The sequence below is a fragment of the Chrysochloris asiatica genome, unplaced genomic scaffold (assembly GCF_000296735.1).
Source record: "Chrysochloris asiatica unplaced genomic scaffold, ChrAsi1.0 scaffold00070, whole genome shotgun sequence".
NCBI lineage: Eukaryota > Metazoa > Chordata > Mammalia > Afrosoricida > Chrysochloridae > Chrysochloris > Chrysochloris asiatica.
In genome coordinates, this window is record NW_006408588.1 from 13,677,866 (window position 1) to 13,696,756 (window position 18,891).

At 43.5% G+C, this 18,891-nt stretch overlaps 1 protein-coding gene across 1 annotated transcript in view; it reads right to left on the reverse strand.

The window, feature by feature from the left end:
- The window catches only part of ADCK1 (aarF domain containing kinase 1), a 272,060-nt gene that overhangs the window by 62,644 nt on the left and 190,525 nt on the right, over positions 1-18,891 (reverse strand). Inside the window, exon 5 of the mRNA XM_006864759.1 lies at positions 15,983-16,141. Coding sequence (XP_006864821.1) covers positions 15,983-16,141 — 159 coding nt within the window. The remainder of the gene's footprint in view (positions 1-15,982; positions 16,142-18,891) is intronic.

Here is an 18,891-nt window from a genome sequence, read left to right on the forward strand (position 1 = left end):
TATATATATATATATATATAGAGAGAGAGAGAGAGAGAGAGAGAGAGAGAGAGAGAGAGTCCTGGTGTGGTGCAGTGGGTTAATGCACTGGACTGCAAGTTGGTTTGAACCACAAGGCTGGTGGTTCAAGCTCACCAGCTGCTCCTCAGGAACCCTAAACAGGGTCACTATGGGTTGGAACTGACTCAACGGCACTTAACAATATATATATATGTATATATACATATATAGGCTTCTGGTATGGTGCGTAGGTCAGCACTGGACTACAAAACACAAGGTCTGCAGTTCAAACCCACCAGTTAAGTGCCGTTGAATCAGTTCTGACTCATAACAACCCTGTACAGGGTTTCCAAGGAGTAACTGGTGGGTTTGAACTGCTTATCCTATAGCACCACACCAGGATTCCATATATGTAAGTTGTTGTTGTTCAGTTTTATCAGTCAGTTCCGACTCATAGCGACCCTGTATAGGTTTTTTGAGGCTGTAAATCTTTACTGGAGAAGAAAAGCTCATCCTTATCTCACGGAGCAACTGGTAGTTTTGAGCTACTGACCTTGCAGTTAGCAGTGCAAGTTGTACTTCACCATGCTACCAGGGCTCCATATATAAATGCATGTATATGCATCTGTGTACATATATATGTGTATGGCATTGTGGGTCTTAGCAACAACAACAACAAACTCGGAGCAGTGGGGAATTTTAATATTTTTGGATCAAAGTTGATCGTGCTAACTGAAACCACAGAAAGCAAAGCCACAAATTAGGGGGCACTACTGAATATGGTGTTCTATGTGTTGTGTATGGCTGCAACACTTCATAAATAAATTAACTGGGCAAGACAAGAGAAACGAGAGAGAAAGGAAAAGCTTGTATCTTTGGCAATTTGGTTCCACTGTGGCTTTGGAACCCTGGTGGCCCAGTGGTGAAGTGCTCCATGAGAGAAAGATGTGGCAGTCTGGTCCTGTAATGACGACAGCCTTGGAAACCCTATAGCACAAGTTCTACTTTGTCCTGTAGTCAGAGTCGACGATGCAGTGGGTTTGAGTTTTTGTTAGGTTGGATTCTTGAGTGAAGATATGAGGAAAAAATAAGGTTTTTAAAAGATTCATCTGTCATTTCAAGTGTCAGTTTAATGATCTGAAATGAAGCATCACTGGCAGAGAGCAAGAGCCCAGAGAGATGTGCAGAGCACAACACACCTCTCTCTCTGCATGCGTGCATGCGGGGCTCGTGCTGAGGCACCCCCGCATTTGAGAAGCCTCAAAATTCAGGGAAGAAGGCTCTGGAGAGGGCGAGTCTAGGTGAGGCCGGGCACTTGGCAGATGTCCAGCAATCCAGGAGACAACGCTCCTGCTCTCCTGTTAGCTCTCCTGGGTACATTGTAGGTGCTCAAACTCAGGCCTGGGGAGAAGCATGAGACATAGTCCTAGCAATTCTTGGTATTAAATTCAGTCCGGCTTTTCCAACATCATCCATTTCCACCCCTGGCTATGCCAGATGGCAATACATAAAAACTTAGGAACTGTGGTTTCAATATAAATTTCACCTCAACATAAAGGAAACAAAAATCCTTACCACCAGACCAATAAGCAACATCATAATAAATGGAGAAAAGATTGAAGTTGTCCAGGATTTCATTTTACTTAGATCAAAAACCAACACCTACAGAAGCAGCAGTCAAGAAATCAATGTACTGCACTGGGCAAATCTGCTACAAAACGATCTCTTAAGAGTTTATATGCAAAGACGTCATTTTAAAGACTAAGATTCGCCAGACCCAAGTCACGGTATTTTCAATTGCTTGGTATGAATGGGAAAGCTGGGCAGTGAATAAGGAAGACCAGAGAAGAACAGATGCCTTTGATTACAGAGAAGAATGTTGAGTGTGTCAGGAACTGCCAGAAGAATGAACAAGTAAGTCTATCCTGGAAGAAGTACAGTCAGAATGCTCCTTAGAAGGCAGGATGACAAAGGCTCATCTCAATTACTCTGAGCATGTTATCAGGCAAGAACAGGGCCTGAAGGACATTATGCTAGGTAAAGTAGAAGGTCAATGAAAAAGAAGAAGACCCTCAATGAGACAGATTGTCCACTGGCAGCAATAATGTGCTCAAACCTAGGAAAGATTATAAGGATGGTACAGGACTGGGTAGTGTTTCAATCTGTTGTACACAGTCTCTATGAGTCAGAAATGACTCAAGAGTACCTAAGAACAACAACAACACAGAATAGTGACCCTCTCTATATCAAAACACTTTCCTCATTTAATCTTTCCAGAAAGACTTGATGAGGCCCAGTGATGAGCTTTGGTTTATAGTTCTTTTTTACTACTAATCTAAAGGTTGGCAGTTCAAAACCACTCAGTGGCACCATGGAAGAAAGGCCTGGCAATCAGCTTCTATAAAGATTACAGCCAAGCAAACCCTATGAGGCAGTTCTACTCTGTAACACACGGGGCTGCTAGGAGTCAGTCAAGCCTATGGCAAGAGTTTTAGTTTTTGTTTTATGAATTATAAGGCGTCCTGGGGAAGTACAAATGGTTCATTGTGTGGCTACTATCAGCAAGGTTGGTAGTTCAAATCCACCCAGATGAGCCTCAGAAGAAAGGCCTGGCAATCTAATTCTGGAAAACTACAGTCACTGGAGGAAAAGAAAGAAAACCCCACTGGTTTTCAGTTCTACTCCAACACACATGGGGTCACTGTAAGCTGGAATCGACACAACAGCAATTGGTTTCGGTTTTTCTGTTTTATAATGTTAGCTCCACACTGTTAGACACAGAAAGATGCAAGAGCAATCATTCTGAAACAAGGACACTGGGCAGCTGCAGCTTTGTTTGAAGCCCTACGTCCTTGGTGATGTACCAGACACTGTTCTAAAAGGACCCTCATGCAGGGTTATTATACTCAATTTCTATCCAAACCCTTCTTAATTACATTAGGCTGCAGTTAATTTCTTCTGAGTCTTGTCTACCCTTTCATGGGCTAGATCTGTGACCTTATGATAATCGATTTAGTTTATGCTTTGTTTCTGTTTGTGTCGCATGAAACTATAAAAGAATGTCAGTGACTGAGAGGCCTGGCCACATCAGTCAGAATGCATCTCATGGACACGGCAGGCCCTGGGCATCCACATCACACCACCGTGCCCTCAGATGGCCCTCTGTGCTTCCTGATTCCACTCAGTGGGTGCTGAGTTCAGGCAAGCTAAGTTCCCCCACATTTTGCTCCAAATTCCAGAGGGCATCGCTCAGCAGGGTAAGGGAAAGAACCACAATGAGAGTGACTCATTTGTTCAACCAATAGTTACTGATTATCTTCTAGGAAAAAGGGCCCTGGGGCACAATGGTTCTGCACTCAGCTGCTAGCTAAAAGGTTCATGGTTATAAACCACCCAACATCCCTACAGGAGAAAACTCTGGAGATATGCTTCTGTAAAGGTTAAAGCCTAGAAGATCCTAAGAGGCAGTTCTACTCTGACATGTAGGGTCGGGATGCTATGAGTCAGAAGTGACTTGATGGCACCCAACACCAAAACAAGTCTTCTAGGTGATCACCGGAGCTAGATGTGAGTATACTTATCTCTTAAGTGGGTTCTACACCCTGGAGTCCTGGTGTGGCACTGTAAGATAAGCACCACATTGCTTTAACTGCAAGGTTGGTGGTTCAAACCCACCAGTCACTCCTTGGAAACCCTATACAGGGTTGCTATGAGTTAGAACCGACTTGACAGCATTTAACAATAGCAACAACAACACACCCTGAGGAGGAAACTTCTGACCAAAGCATAATTCCTCATCATTTATTGTATGATTATTTCTCATTGTGAAAATGTTAATGATCATTAAATATCAAAACAGCACTGAAAAGCACTTTAAAGATTTTTCTGTTACTAATCAATTACATAATTAGTCATTATTAACACTATTGGTTACTATTAATATCTAATGCCATTAATCAATATAGATTTTATTGGTTAATATTAATTGCTAATAGCTCATTAGTAAAGTAATTCATAGCCCCAAACAGTTGACAGCACTTGAAAAACTGGGATGATGAAAAAGTTGGAGAAACTGAGAATGGTGACTACAGAGTACTGGGCTGTGATTAATGTCACGAGGCGGCACATTTGAAAAATTAAAACAAACCAATAAATCAGATGGATTTTTAAAGCACTCTGTGGTGGAGAATGCACCCTCAGCTACTTCAAAACGAGAGGGCTTGTTGGAATGGAAATCGGAGCTCTTAGCATGATAGGTAGTGGTTATGAGTCAGGCGGCTAACTTCAAAGTCAACAGTTCAAAACTACCAACCGTTCCATAGGAGAAAGATGAGGCTTGGTGCTCTCGTAAAGATTGACAGCCTCGGACACCCTATACAGAGTCGGAATCAAATCCATGGTACACCACCAACCAACCACCATGATAGCAGGTCACAGTCCTCTTTGAAAACTTTGAAGCCTAGAATATAACCATATATAATTTTGCATAAAATACAGGGAGCTCACTCACCCCTTGAAAGTCACTGGGTGGGTAGTTCTGAACAGAGGAGAGTAAAAAGAATCACTGTTTCACCTTGTATTTTCATTCAATTTCCCTTCTTAAGTGCCTGCCTTAAGCAGATTCATTTAGCTTTTTCTTTTTGACAACAGATGCAATCAACAAAAATAAAACAGGTGTTGTTATCAATTTAACTTTTTGGGTTTTCTTCCAAAATGTATTTTCTCCATCAAATAATTTCAACAGCCAATGTTTTCACAAGTGCCTCGCACAACCTCAACACTCAGCAGATGTTTATTGAATATTCACATGAATGAATGAGTGATGAACAAGTGAATGAATAAATGAATATTTTAAAAGGTTTGTCCTCTCCCCCTGACATAATCATACATTCACATTCAGGTTATCCGAATGGATTGTGTTTTTCTATTTCTGAAGTTTTGGTGGGGAGAGGAATCAGCTCAAAATGTTCAGGAACCAATTTCAGAATACATAAGCATTCTCTACTTGATCTGAAACTTATGACTCTTATCCTGCTATTTCCTCAAGGTATGTTCTCCAATCAATAATTTCTTCAAGAGAAAATATTGAGACCATTGTCTTATCAGGGACACTGGTTCACAGGGGGCGAAATCAATTGTGAACCACACAGAAATGTAATATAAAAATTTAGAACCACAGGAAAGTTTGAAAACTAGTGCTTACTACTTATGATAGAAAAAAGAAAAAAGGAAATTCTCTTTATTTAGTACCTACTGTTGTTGTTGTTAAGGGCCACTGAGTCAGTTCCGACTCAATAGTGATCCTGTGTAAGGTTTCCAAAGGGCAGCTAGTGAGTTTGAACCACCAACTTTGTGGTTCAAACCAACCTTGCAGTCCAATGCATTATCCTACATCACCACACCAGGACACCTACTGTTGTTGTTGTTGTTGTTGTTAAGTGCCGTCAAGTCAATTCCGACCCATAGCAACCCTGTATAGGGTTTCCAAGGAGCACCTAGTGACCTGGAACCGCCGACCTTGCGATTCAAATGACTTTGCAGTCTGGTGCATTAACCCACAGCGCCACACCAGGACTCCTACTACTCACCAGGAAAACCAGAGAAAGACCCTCCGTGGTAAGAATTAACAAAGTGGCTATAACAATGGGCTGAAACATAGGAAAGATGGTGAGGATCATGCAAGAATGGGTGGGGTTTCATTCTGTTGTGCAAGGGTCACCAAGTCAGAACTGACTCAATGGCACCTAACACCACCACCACAACAACACATGAGGGGAGGAGCCCTGGTGGCATGATGATTATGCACTTAGCTGCTGCTTAAAAGTCTGAGAGTTTGAAACCACCCAGCAGTTCCAAAGAAGAAACGACCTGCGACCTGGTGGTCTGCTCCCATAAAGAACAGGCAACTATCTGGGGCAGTTCTGCTCTAACACATGAAGCTACTATGAGTTGGAATTGACTAAACAGTACCTACTGACAACCATTCCTGTGTTACAAGGCACTTGGCCTATGTGCTCTCTTTAATCCATACCTGGCCCATTTTACAGAGCAGGAAACTGGAACTCTAAGAAGTTCAACCAACTCTCAAGGTCACAAAGCTTGTAAATCATTGAATGCAGGACTCAGACCCAAGTTTTTCTTGCTCCTTTCATTATACAGCCCTGACTTGTGCAATATAACACAGGACAATACCATAGGAAGCACGCGATAAGGCATAGAAAGAGCTTTGTAAACTGTAAAATGCAATTGAAACATGAGTTACTGTTATCAAGCTATTATATATTATAAAAGACATAATGTTCTATGGAAAAACAGCTCACTTAATAGAATGCCTGTACCGATCCGAACTGGTAAAAATGAATATTTGACAAGGATCAAAAATCAATTCAGAATGATGTAAATAGCTTGCCATTTGTGGGGTTTATCTTTGTTCTGATAAGTTATATTAAAGTGCACACGTTTTAGAAAACAGAATTATAGGCTGAAGAGAAGTTTCCATGGGATGGCCTACGTCTTGGATTTTTTTTTTTTTTTCAATATATTTAAAAAAAAATAAAATTAGCTCTTGGATTCTGTGCTAACAAAAACATTACCTAGCCACCCACTGTTCAATCAACACATTTAGAAAAGAAACAAAATGACAGACAGCATGCACTGAAAATGCTATTCAAAAATAGTTAAAAACATGACTGTCATGGGTCTTTATTTTTAGAGACCTTTGAGATAGGGCTGATGAGACTAGGAGATGGATCAGATTCCGGAGCTCTGGTGAGGGACTCCTACCCCAATGTAGCATATGTAGGAGGGGCATGATACTCAGCCACAAGTTAGATTCTGCAGGGAGTGATAAAGCCCTTATTCATTAGCAATTCAGACTGAAAAACAAGTGGGAGGGAAATTGGGTGGTACTACCAGGACCAGAGGAGTATGGTCTTCCCATGGTTCACAGGTCATCTCAGCCCTGCCCTACTCTCAAGCAACGGAATGGCAGTGAAATCTGGACCGCTAAGTGTGGCACTCTGGGTTAATGCGTTGGACTGCAAGGTTGGTTTGAACCTCAAGGTCGGCAGTTCAAGCTCACCAGTCGATCCTTGGAAACCCTTTACAGGGTCACTATGAGTCTGAACTGACTTGATGGCACTTCACAACAATAACAAGCTCACTGTAGGATAAGCACTAGACTACAAGTTCAGTTTCAACCACAAGGTCAGCGGTTAAACTCACCAACCCTTCCTCGGAAACCCTATAGAGGATCGCTCTGAATTGGAACCAACCTGACAGCACTTAACAACAACAACATGCTCCCAGCTACTATGGGCAGGAAAGAAACAGTGCAAAGTCAGCCAGCCTCATCAGTTCAGCTTTCCTGCTGAATCATTCTTCCATTCTCTGGGCCCAATTAGTCTGGCTCTGGCCAGCCACTCAGATCAATAATAGTCACTGGCTGTGCATCTCGAAGTAGAGTTGCCCAACAATTAAAGGACAGTACCAGGTGATAATGACAAAGTTAAACACATACTTAGCTATGCCTTTCTCTTTTGTGCAAGTCACCCAACATCATCAGGTTCTGCAACACTCTTGAACTGAGGGTTGACCTCCATTCTTCTGCTGTCCCTTAACAGTCTACCCAGAGAATGCCCCCTCCCCCAGGGGGAATGCCAGGTTCCCGGGAGGAGACACAAAACACTAGGGTGGCATGTGCTACTGGGTCCCAACTCAACAGTCACTGTCTTCTCCTTCCTTGCTAACAGAACCCCAGTTTTGTGTATCTCTCACGACCTCCAAGGAAGGCAGATGAATCACAACAGTTCTAAACCAGCCAAGGTATTCTCATTTCTCTTGCCAGGTTCAGTTAGGGAAGGCCATGTAGCCTAGTTCTGGCCAATGAGAAATGAGAGGGATTCCACTGGTGGGCTCCTGGGAGAGACTTTTCCTACTGGAGCTGCCAGGACCATGAGGGGCACTAACTGAAGAGACAAGCCAGGAGGCTGAGATGGCAGAGGGAAGATGAAAAGAACGTGTCCTTAAAAGCCACAAGGATGATAAATGCAGCAGGGGAATGCAGGGTGTTAATAAGTGAGACACTGTGCAGGGAGGAAAGGGCAAAGGGGAGCTCTCTGTACTTTTGGCAAAATCTTTCTGTAATTCCTAACAAGGCTCTAAAAAATAAAGTCTGTTAAAAGAAAAAATCCAAACAGCAACAAGCCGAAACACACACACACACACACACACACACACACACACACACACACACGGAAGTGTGGGATTAGTTAGCCTTGGAACAGTCAACACGGCCCGCTAGAAAACATTCTTCTTTTGCCAAGCACAGCCGAGAGCACCTTTCCCTAACCCAACACACCATTTGTTGTTAGTTGCTGTCAAGTTAATTCCAACTCCTGGTGACCTCGTGTTTTCAGAAGTGGATCCCCAGACCTGTCTTTTGAGGCATCTCTGAATGTGTTCAGACTGCCAGCCTGTCAGCTGTTAGTACCATGTTTAACTCTTTGCATCACCCAGGGACTGCTAAGACAACTTACACCTGGACCAAAACAATCATTAATAATAGTCATTTCAAAGATCCAACAAAATGAGCTTTCTCGTTGGGCTCCTCTTGGTTTAACAACACAGAGAAGGGTGATACGGGTATGCTGATGGTCCACAGGGGGTACCAGGAGCCTCCTCTCCAGATCCTCTCCTGAAGACCATGCACACAAGTCCTTGATCTGTCCCTGCAGTTGCCAGGCCCAGCACACCACAGTCACCACCAGGAGTCTCTCTGTAGTCTGCACACAGCCAGCTTGAGCTCTGCTTTCCAAAGGAAAGCATCTGATGCTTATCTCAGGGAGGAAGATGCCAAATGTTTATTACTGCTACTATTGCTATTGACCTTGCTGCCACTGTTACTTAGGGAGCCAGCGAGGCTCTAAGCAGAGAAAAGGCGGCAGCTGTCTTCCCAGCCCAAATGGGTCCTGATGGCACCGCCAGGAAGAGGCAAGTTTCAGCCTGTCTCAGAGTGGCTGCTGGGCCTCAGGAAACCCAGGGGCCACAGCTCCAAGAAGATGATCCTCTGAGATCCCCAACTCACTCCCACCATGGCTGTACCCCAGCTAAGCCACTGCCTCCTACTGCTTACAGGTGCTCTTAACAAGCAAGCGTCCAGCAGGGCACCCAGTGCCACTTGGAAGCCTTGCTCCCTAACCCTAGCCAGTTAGCTACTCCATTCCACACAGAGCTATTCCAAACCTTCACCCCCTCCTCGAGCCTCCATGCACCTCCTACCCGCTCATTCTCAGCAGATGGTTTTGCCTCCTACTTCAGAGAGAAAATAGAGGCCATCGGACTGCTGACTGCTCTGCTGCCCACTTATCTCCCCTTCCCCTGTGCCCCACACACTCATCTGTACCCTCCCTCCCTGCTTCCCACTGGTCCCATAACAAACACTGGTCAAAGGCTAACGTTACCACCAGTGTTCTTAATGCCCAGCCCCCTTGAGTCTCCTCCTAGACTGATGTATCAGTTATTTCTCTCTCCTCACTTTTTGGTTCCCTGCTGGCTATTGCATCCTCCCCACCAGCTATAAACCTGCTCAAGACTCCCCAGCCCTTAATCCCATGCTCTGCTCTAGCCCCTACCCTAACTCTTCCCCACTGTTACGGCCAAACACTTAAAATGAGCACTCTATTTTTACTGTCTCCGCTTCCTTGGGTCTCATTTCTCTTTCATTTGTTTCACCCCACTATAGTTTCTCTTCCCAACAACTCTAAACTGCTACATCCAAAATACCTTTGTCAATGCTTACCTAATTTGACCTCCCATTGTCTGCAACAGAGGTGAGGAACCTTTTTTTCTGCCAACATTTATAACATTATTCACAGGCTAAACAAAATTATCAACTTAAAAAATATCCTGCTACTTTAATTAACTCATCCCTAATGTGATGGCTGGAGTCCTGGTATGGCACTGTAGGTTAAACTGCTGGACTGCAAAGTCAATTTGAACTGCAAGGTTGGGAGTTCAAGCTCACCAGCTGCTCCTTGGAAACTCTATGCAGGATCCTTGGGTCAGACCCGACTCGAAGGCACTTAACAATGACAACAACAATGTGATGACTGGAACTACAGTTGCCTTGGCTGGGCCAGTCCAAATGATTTCACGGGCCATACACAACCCATTTAAAACCAAACAGCCTCCACTCGTCTGTCATTTTGTCGTACTGTGGTGGCTTATGAGTTGCTGTGGTTCTGAAAACTACGCCACTGGTATTTTAAATACCAGCCGGGTCACACATGGTGGACAGGTTTCAGATGAGCTTCCAGACAAAGACAGACTAGGAAGAAAGAGTGACGAACTACTTCTAAATATTTAGTTACTGAAAACCTTATGAATAGCAGAGAAACACTGTCAGATATAGTGCCGGGAAATGAGCCCCTCAGGTTGGAAAGCACTCAAAATGTGAGTGGGGAAGAGCTGCCTCCTCAAAGTAGAGTTGACTATGATGACGAGAAAGGAGTAAAGCCCATGGGAGAAAAGCCCTTGGGACCTTCATTTGCTGATGGCACACAACTCAAAATGAAGAGAAACAGATGTAAACATCCATTGAAAATCAGAACATGGAAAGTACGAACTATGAATCTGGGAAAACTGGAAGTTGTAAACATGAAATGGAACATATAAACATCAGTATCTAAGGCATTAGTGAGCTGAAATGGACTGGTATTGGCCATTTTGAATCTGACAACCACATGGTTTACTAAGCCAAAAATGACAAATTGAAGAGGAATGGTGTTACATTAATTGTCAAAAAGAATCATATTCAGATCAGTCATGAGGTACAACTCTGTCTGTGATAGGATAATATCCAAGCACCTACAGGGAAGCCCAGTTAATACCATTATTATTCAAATTTACTCACCAACCACTAAAGCCAGTGAGGATGAAATAGAAGAATTCTACCAACTTCTTCAATCTGAAATTGATCAAACATGCAATCAAGATGTATTGATCATCACTGGTGATTCGAATGTAAAGGTTGGGAGCAAAGAGGAAGGACGACCAGTAGTTGGAAAATATGGTCTTGGTGATAGAAATGATGTCGGAGAACACATGATAGAATTCTGGAAAAGCAATGATTTGTTCATTTCAAATACCTTCTTTAGACAGCATAAGAAATGACTATACACAGGGACCTCACCAGCTGGGATACACAGAAATCAAACTGACCACATCTGAGGAAAGAGATGATGGAAAAGCTCCATATCATCAGTCAAAACAAGGCCAAGGGCAGACTGTGGAACAGACCATCAATTGCTCATATGCAAACGCAAACTGAAGCTGAAGAAAATGAAAACAAGTACACGAGAGCCAAAATATGACCTTGACTATATCCCCCTGAATTTAGAGATCATCTGTGAACAGATTTGACACATTAAACACTAAAGACGTAAGACCAGAAGAGTTGTGGGATGACATCAAAAACATCATACATGAAGAAAGCAAAAGGTCATTAAGAAGACAAGGAAGAAGGAAAAGGCCAAAATAGATGTCAGAGGAAACACTGAAATCTGCTCTCCAGCGTAGAGATGCTAAAGCAAATGGAAGAAATGAGGAGGTCCAAGAGCTGAACAGAAAATTTCAAAGATCAGCTTGAGAAGATAAAGCCAAATATTACAACAAAATGTGCAAAGATCTGGAATCAGAAAACCAAAAAGGAAGAACATGCTCAGCATTTCTCAAGCTGGGGGAACTGAAGAAAAAATTTAAGCCTCGACTTTCGTTATTGAAAGATTCTCTGGGCAAATTACTGAATGATGCAGAAAGCACCAAGAGAAGATAGAAGGAATATACAGAGTCACTGTACCAAAAGGAAATGGTTAATGTTTAATCGTTTCAAGAGGTAGCATATGATCAAGAGCCAATAATACTGAAGGAAGAAGTCCAAGGTGCACTGAAGGAACTGGCAAAGAACAAGGCACCAGGAAATGATGGAATACAAATTGAAATCTTCCAAAGAAACTGAGGTGGCACAGGAGGCCCAGAAATTTATGCCAAGAAATTTGGAAGACAACTATCTGGCTGACTGATTGGAGGAGATCCGTATTTGTGCTCATACCAAAGAAAGGTGACCGAATGGAACACAGAAATCATCGGACAATCTCTGATATCCCATGCGAGTAAAGTTTTGCTAAAGGTAATACAGAAATGGCTATAATCATACACTGACAGAGAACTTCCAGAGGTTCAAGTCGGGTCCAGAAGACGCCGTGGAACAAGAGATGTCATTGATGATGTCCAATGGATCTTGGCAGAAAGCAGAGAATATAAGAAAGATGTTTACCTGTGCTTTATTGACTAAGCAAAGGCTTTTGATTGTGTGGATCATGACAAGCTATAGACAACATTGCGAAGTATGAGTATTCCAGAACACTTAATTGTGCTCATGAGGAATCTGTACCTGGACCAAGAAGCAGTTGTTCGAACGGAACATGGGAACACTGAATGGTTTAAAATTTAAAAAATGTGTGCAACAAGGTTGTATTCGTTCAGCATACTTATTCAACCTGTATGCAGAGCAAATAATCCGAGAAGCTGGGTTCTATGAAGAAAAATGTGGCAACAGGATTGGAGGAAGCATAATAAACAACCTGTGATATGCAGATGATACAACCTTGCTTGCTTGAAAGTGAAGAGGACTTAAAACATTTACTGATGAAGATCAAAGAGCACAGCTTTTGGTACGGATTGCATCTCAATCTCAATGTAACGAAAACAAAAATCCTCACCACTGGACCAATCGACAACATTCTTATCATCCAAGAAAAGACTGAAGTTGTCAAGTACTTCATTCTTCTTGGATCAACCATCAACACTCAGAAGCAGCAGTCAAGAAATCAAACGACGTATTGCATTAGGCAACAGTAGTGAGGTTGGCCCAGGATCAGGCAGTGTTTCGTTCTGCTGTGCATACGGTCGCTATGGGTCGATACGGACTCAATGGCACCTAACAACAACAACAACAACAACACAACCTGCAGGCCAGACATCCCCTACCCCTGGTCCACATCAATATTGTCCATCCTCCATGGTCTTCTAGAACCTGGCCACTTACTCATTAAGAGATGGCATCTATTCTTCCACGCCTGGAACCAAAAGGGACTCATTTGACTGCCCCAACCAATACGTTGTTGTTAAGTGTTGTCATGTCGGTTCCACTTGGTACTCGTCTTTGTGAATTTATCCTCCTGGGCTCACTCTCTAAACAATGGTGGTCCTCACAGTTCTTTCCTTGCCTCCTCCTTCACTTCTACTCCTACTTCTACTTAGCTTCCTTCTGCTACTGTTTCTTCCTCCCCCTTCACCTCCTCCTCGTTTCTCACTCTATGCACCTTCCTAACTGGTCTCCTCTTCAGCTGCCAAGAGTACCCTTGCTGATAAATTCCAAGTCTGTAGTTCCAGCCTGAATTTCAAACCTATGGAGGCATCCCTATCCAAATGACCAATAGAACTGTGCCCCCCTCCCTATTTCCATTTGCTCTGAGATCCATCCCAACCAACCCCCTGGCTCTCACAAGAAACTACACTGCCCAAGTTCCCTTTCCAGCTTGATTCCAGCCAGGTTCAGTCAATGGACAGCTCAGGTGGACTACTGGGGGGCAGGGGAAGGTGAAACGTCAAGCTATTTCTTCCCTTTACTCTTCATCTGCCTCAAATTGCGTCTCTGGCCATAGCTGTGTCTCCTCTGTGACTCCAGCTCCCAATTGGCAGATCCAGTGTTTATGATTCATTTCCCAACCAGCACACTTCCACCAGATAGCCCCCACTTTGGGGATCTAGGGAGCCACCTCCCCACTTTCTCCCTCCAGTCTTGAAGATGGAGTGGCTTTCCACTGTTGATAACTTCTAGACTGCCTCACCATCCCATCTGGCTTCTCAGCAAATCTATCCATCTTCTAGTTCAATTCTGTTTTAAAGTCCCTCTTTGAAATAGCTAGGACAATTTCTTTTTTTCTCATAACACATGGTTAAAGGCACTCAAACTTAATCATTTAAGCCAGAAATGTTTTAGTCGTCTTCTGGTACTGTAGGATAAGCATTGGACTGCTAACCAGAAGGCAAAAGTTCAAACCCAACCAGTCACTCTGTGAGAGAAAGAGGTGGCTTCCTGCTCCCATAAAGAGTTACAACCTCAGAAACCCTATACAGGGTGGCTATGAGTCAGAGATGACTCGATGACAGTGGATTTTGGTTGGAGGGGTTCTCATTCACGCCATCCTGCATGAAGCTGACAATGGATCACTGTGTGTCATAATCGTTCACTCCTTGGACCCATCCCTCTTCTCCCTCCCTATTACACTGCCTTGGTTAACATTAGTATTTCTCTCCCAGGCCACTGAGTTTCCCTAGCTACAGTCTTTTCTGACTTCTCATACATTCTCCACACTGCCAAATGATTTTCATTTCTAATGCACATCATATTGTCACACTTCACTGACTAAAATTCTTAAATGGGGAATACTGACTACAGGGGAATATCAGACCAGCTCAGTTCCACAAATATAGATGGAACCCTTACTGCGGACACTATTCTCCTCCTTGGCCTGCATCTGGCCCTGCCTACCTTCCCAACCTCATCTCCTACCACTCACCAGCTCCTACCATTTGAACTAACTGAGGGTCTCCAATCAGACACTGTTCCTCCAGTACTCAGGGCCTTAACACATGCCGGGCTGTCCTTCCTCCAATTCTCAGGGTCTTACCACATGCTGGGATATCCTTCCCATGCTCAACTGTTCTGTGGGCTCTTCAAAGTTTACTCAAGTACCACCTCCTTGGAGAGCCCACCCCTAGTCCAGGTGCAGGACTCTATTGCACTTTGCAACCTCCTCTTGGACAGAGCTCAGGCCCATACTTTGTGGCCATTTGTCTACAAACCTGTCTTCTCTACTAGCCTGGGTACTCCATGAGGATGAAGATGGAGCTCATTTATTCTTGTGTCCCCAGCACCCACTTGGTATATGTGAACAGGAGACCCTCAATGCACATGTCCACCTTAAAGTGAGCTGAAAGAAAAGCACCAGGAGTTCAGAGTGAAGAAAGAGAACAAAGGGAGAGAGAAAACAGGCAGGAGAAGGAGTGAGAGGAGCATGCTAGAAATTTCATTAGATTGGACCATCCTAAGGGGAGTGCTAAAGGAGCTCTGGTAGCATTGTAGTTATGAATCAGGCTGCGAACCGCAAGGTCAGCAGTTCGAAACTACCAGCTGCTCTGCAGGAGAAAGATGAGGCTTTCTGCTCCCGTAAAGATTTACAGCCTCGGAAACCCTGTTCAGGGTCGCTAAGTCAGGAAACCCAAGTCAGGAACTGACTTGATGGCAGTTAACAACAACAACAAGGGGAGTGCTGGGTTTAGTCCTGAGCACTGGCCAGCTCATCATCTTTCTTTCTTGTTCCAGAGCTGGAGCTGGAAAAGCCCAGGGTACAGCCTCCACTCAGGTTCTCCTAGGGCCATTTTCAAGCATGTAAGCCTGTTCATTCAAAACAAGTATCAGATAAGCAAACAGGTAGCATGTATAAATATGTCTGCATGCTACAAGTCATTTTTATATCCCTTGGTTGTCCACATGATCATTTTGTTATAATTTAACAAAAATAAGACATAACTTTTCTACTCCTAAGAAAATCACCTTGGTTCATCTCATTTCTCCAACTTTCTTCTTGAGGTCTCACTTTCCCTAGGAGGTACTCAAGGAGTTCTGAGACCACATCAACAGGCAGCTCCAGGGAACAAATGTGGAACAGTTGGTCAACCCACCAATGAGGTCCCAAGGTCACAGAGTTGCCATGACAACTCCTTCATCATGGTCTCAAGTTCTCTTCTCCCCATTCTGCTGCTCAAAGGACCACACCCCACCCAGTTCACCAAGGCTGCTAGGTCCCAGTGAAGTGCAGAATGAGGGCAAGTGGAGGAGGAAGGGGAAAACTCTCACCTCCATCAGAAGAATGTCCTTCGAGCTCTGAGCCTGCACCTTTGGGTGCTGGACCTTCACAGCCACTGTCCGCCCATCATGCAGCACCGCCTTGTGGACCTGGGCCAGAGAGGCAGCCCCTAGAGGGGTGTCATCAAAGCTCACAAATAAATCATGGATCTGTCAAAAATGGAGAAAGAACAGAGCAAATGAAAAGATGACCTAAGAGGAAGATGGGCCAGAGTCAGCACTACCCAATACCAACAGAAAGCAAATGTTCTGCTTTCTGAGTTATTTGTACCAGCCAAGGGCCTTGCCTGGGCCCTTTGCTACCATGGAAATGGCCACCCTGGCATATGGAGAGGAAAGGAACAGAAGACACCCTTGGAGGGTATACCTTCACGTATGTAAGGTCAAAGAAGTGCAATATTCAGAAATACGCATCCATTAAAGGATACACCATTGGACCTCCTGAGCTGTCACCTATGGAAAATAAGTCAGTTCCTCAAAAAGCTAAACAGAGAATTATCATACAACCCAGCAATTCCACTCTTAGATATATACCCAAGAGGTCTGAAAGCAGGTACTCAAACAAATCCTTGTGCCCAGATATTCTTAGCAGTACTATTTACAGTAGTTGAATTTTCAAACCAACCCAAATGTTCATCAACATGAATGGATAAACACATCATGGTTTATATATACAATATAAATCATCAAGCCATAAAAAGGGAATGAAGTAGTAATACATGCTACAATGAGGATGAACCTCAAAAACATATTAGGTAAAAGAAGTCACACAGTGATAAATGTATATAAAATTTCTAGAATACATAAATCCATAGAGACAAAGAACAGATTGGTAGTTGGTGGTTGTCAGTCTGAGGCTAGGGTCACGGGGGTGTGGGGAGTGGCTGTTTGAGGGGTACAGAGTTGGTGATTTTGTTTTTGGTTTTTATTTTTTTGAGTTATTAAAATGTTTTAGAACTGAGCAGAGATAGTGGTTACATAATGTTATAAATGTACCTGCTATGGACTGCATTGTATTCTCAAAATAATATATGTTGAAATCCTAACCCCTGTACCTGTGAAGGAGCCTGGTTGGAAATAAGGTTTATTTTGTTAATGAGACAGCACCAGAATTGGTCCTAAACCTAATGACTTTTGAGCGGGGTCTTAGCAAAGAGAAGAATAGACTAAGTGACACACATGGGGGAAGACAGACGTTATACGAGGATCCCTCAGGAAACCAAGGAATATTGGGACTGCTGGCAAAGGATTCTTGCCGAAAGCCAATTTGGACTTCTAGCCTCCAAAACTGAGATGATAAATTCCTATTCTTTTAAAGCCACCCACTTGTGGCATTTGTGTTAAGGCAGCATTAAGTGACTAAGAAAGCACACTGAATTGCACACACTAAAATGACTCATTTTATCTTATGTGAATTTCATCTCACTTTAAAATAAAATTTTTAATTAAAAAAGAATTGGGTCTAGGGCAGCCCAAAACAGAGATCAGATAGAAGATGTTCCAATTCCACGAACCTGGAGAACTCAAAAATCTCCAGAGCCAACAGCCAACTTCGTTCCTGTCAAGCATCAGCTTCTACACAGACTCCAAGCCTAGTCCCAGCCCAGCCACACAACACAGGTAGAGAGTCCAGGACTGCAAGCCAGAAACCCTGCCTCCGGTCCTCGCCAGCCAGCCAATGCTGCACCTCATATACTGTCTCTATGAAATGGAAAGTAGACTCTTAACTTGTCCATCTTCTCTTCTCTTCTTCCTTCACTCCTTCCCTATGAAGAATGCCATACCAATCTCTCTGATCATATCTACATGGTCCAGAATATCCCACCAGAGAAGAAGGAGGTCCCCAAAAGTTTTTGTGGGTTTTTTGTTTTTTTTTTAAGATTAGCCAAGGTCAACTTGGCTATCCCTTCTATATCTTCCCTTCTAAGGCTCTGTAGATCCCCAGTTCTGCAAAGTCCACACACTCACAATTACACACATGTACATATATAACTAGTCACATGTACATACATAACAGTCCTCCGTCCCCCACCTTTCAAGCTCTCCTCCCCTTGGATTTCTGAAGTCACCTGACCATGGCCACCACTACCCCTCCCCATTCTGCCAGGCTGCCCTATCACTTTACTAATCTCGTCTCATAAATCACTCCCTCCAGCCCTGTCATCATTTTTGTGGCTTTCACTGAACTCCATCCCATTTATCAACATCCTGCTAAGGCCAAAGGCCCAGGCAACACAGGGAGGGACCAGCACTTTCCTGTCACAGGAGATGGGTACACAATTGGCTTTTCTGTGCCCTTTTTCTCACTGGTTTTCTTGTTTGTATCCCCTTCCAGTGTCTAGTTTCCCCTTCTCCTCCAAACACAAACTGGTATTTTTTTCCTCCTTCATGAGTTCTAGGTTTCCTGTGGGTAAATTCTTCCCATGTCACCCACCCTGAATCATCTCAGGTATCTTTACATGGTGGTGGTGGTGGTGGTATGCCTTGGAGTCGGTTCCAACACATAGCGACCCAGCATAGGGTTTCCAAAGCTGTAAATCTTTATGGAAGCAGAAAGCCTCATCTTTCTCCTGTGGAACAACTGATAATTTCGAACTGTTGACCTTGATGGTTAGCAGCCTGACTCGTTACAACTATGCTACCAGAGTTCCTTTTTTACATGAGAATCTTTTATTCTGAACTATCATCCCTATAAGGCCCTTGTCTGTTTTGTTCACTACTTAATTCCCTGCACTTAAACACGGTCTGGAATTAGTAGATGCCAAATAAATATTTGCTGAATTAATGGATCCACTGTTATCTCCATTTGAAAAGAAGCTCTTTCTTCCCTTTGAAATGACAGGACCTGCTTGGACCACAGAACTTTCCTACAAGCACACTCATATTCAGTCAAAGACCTC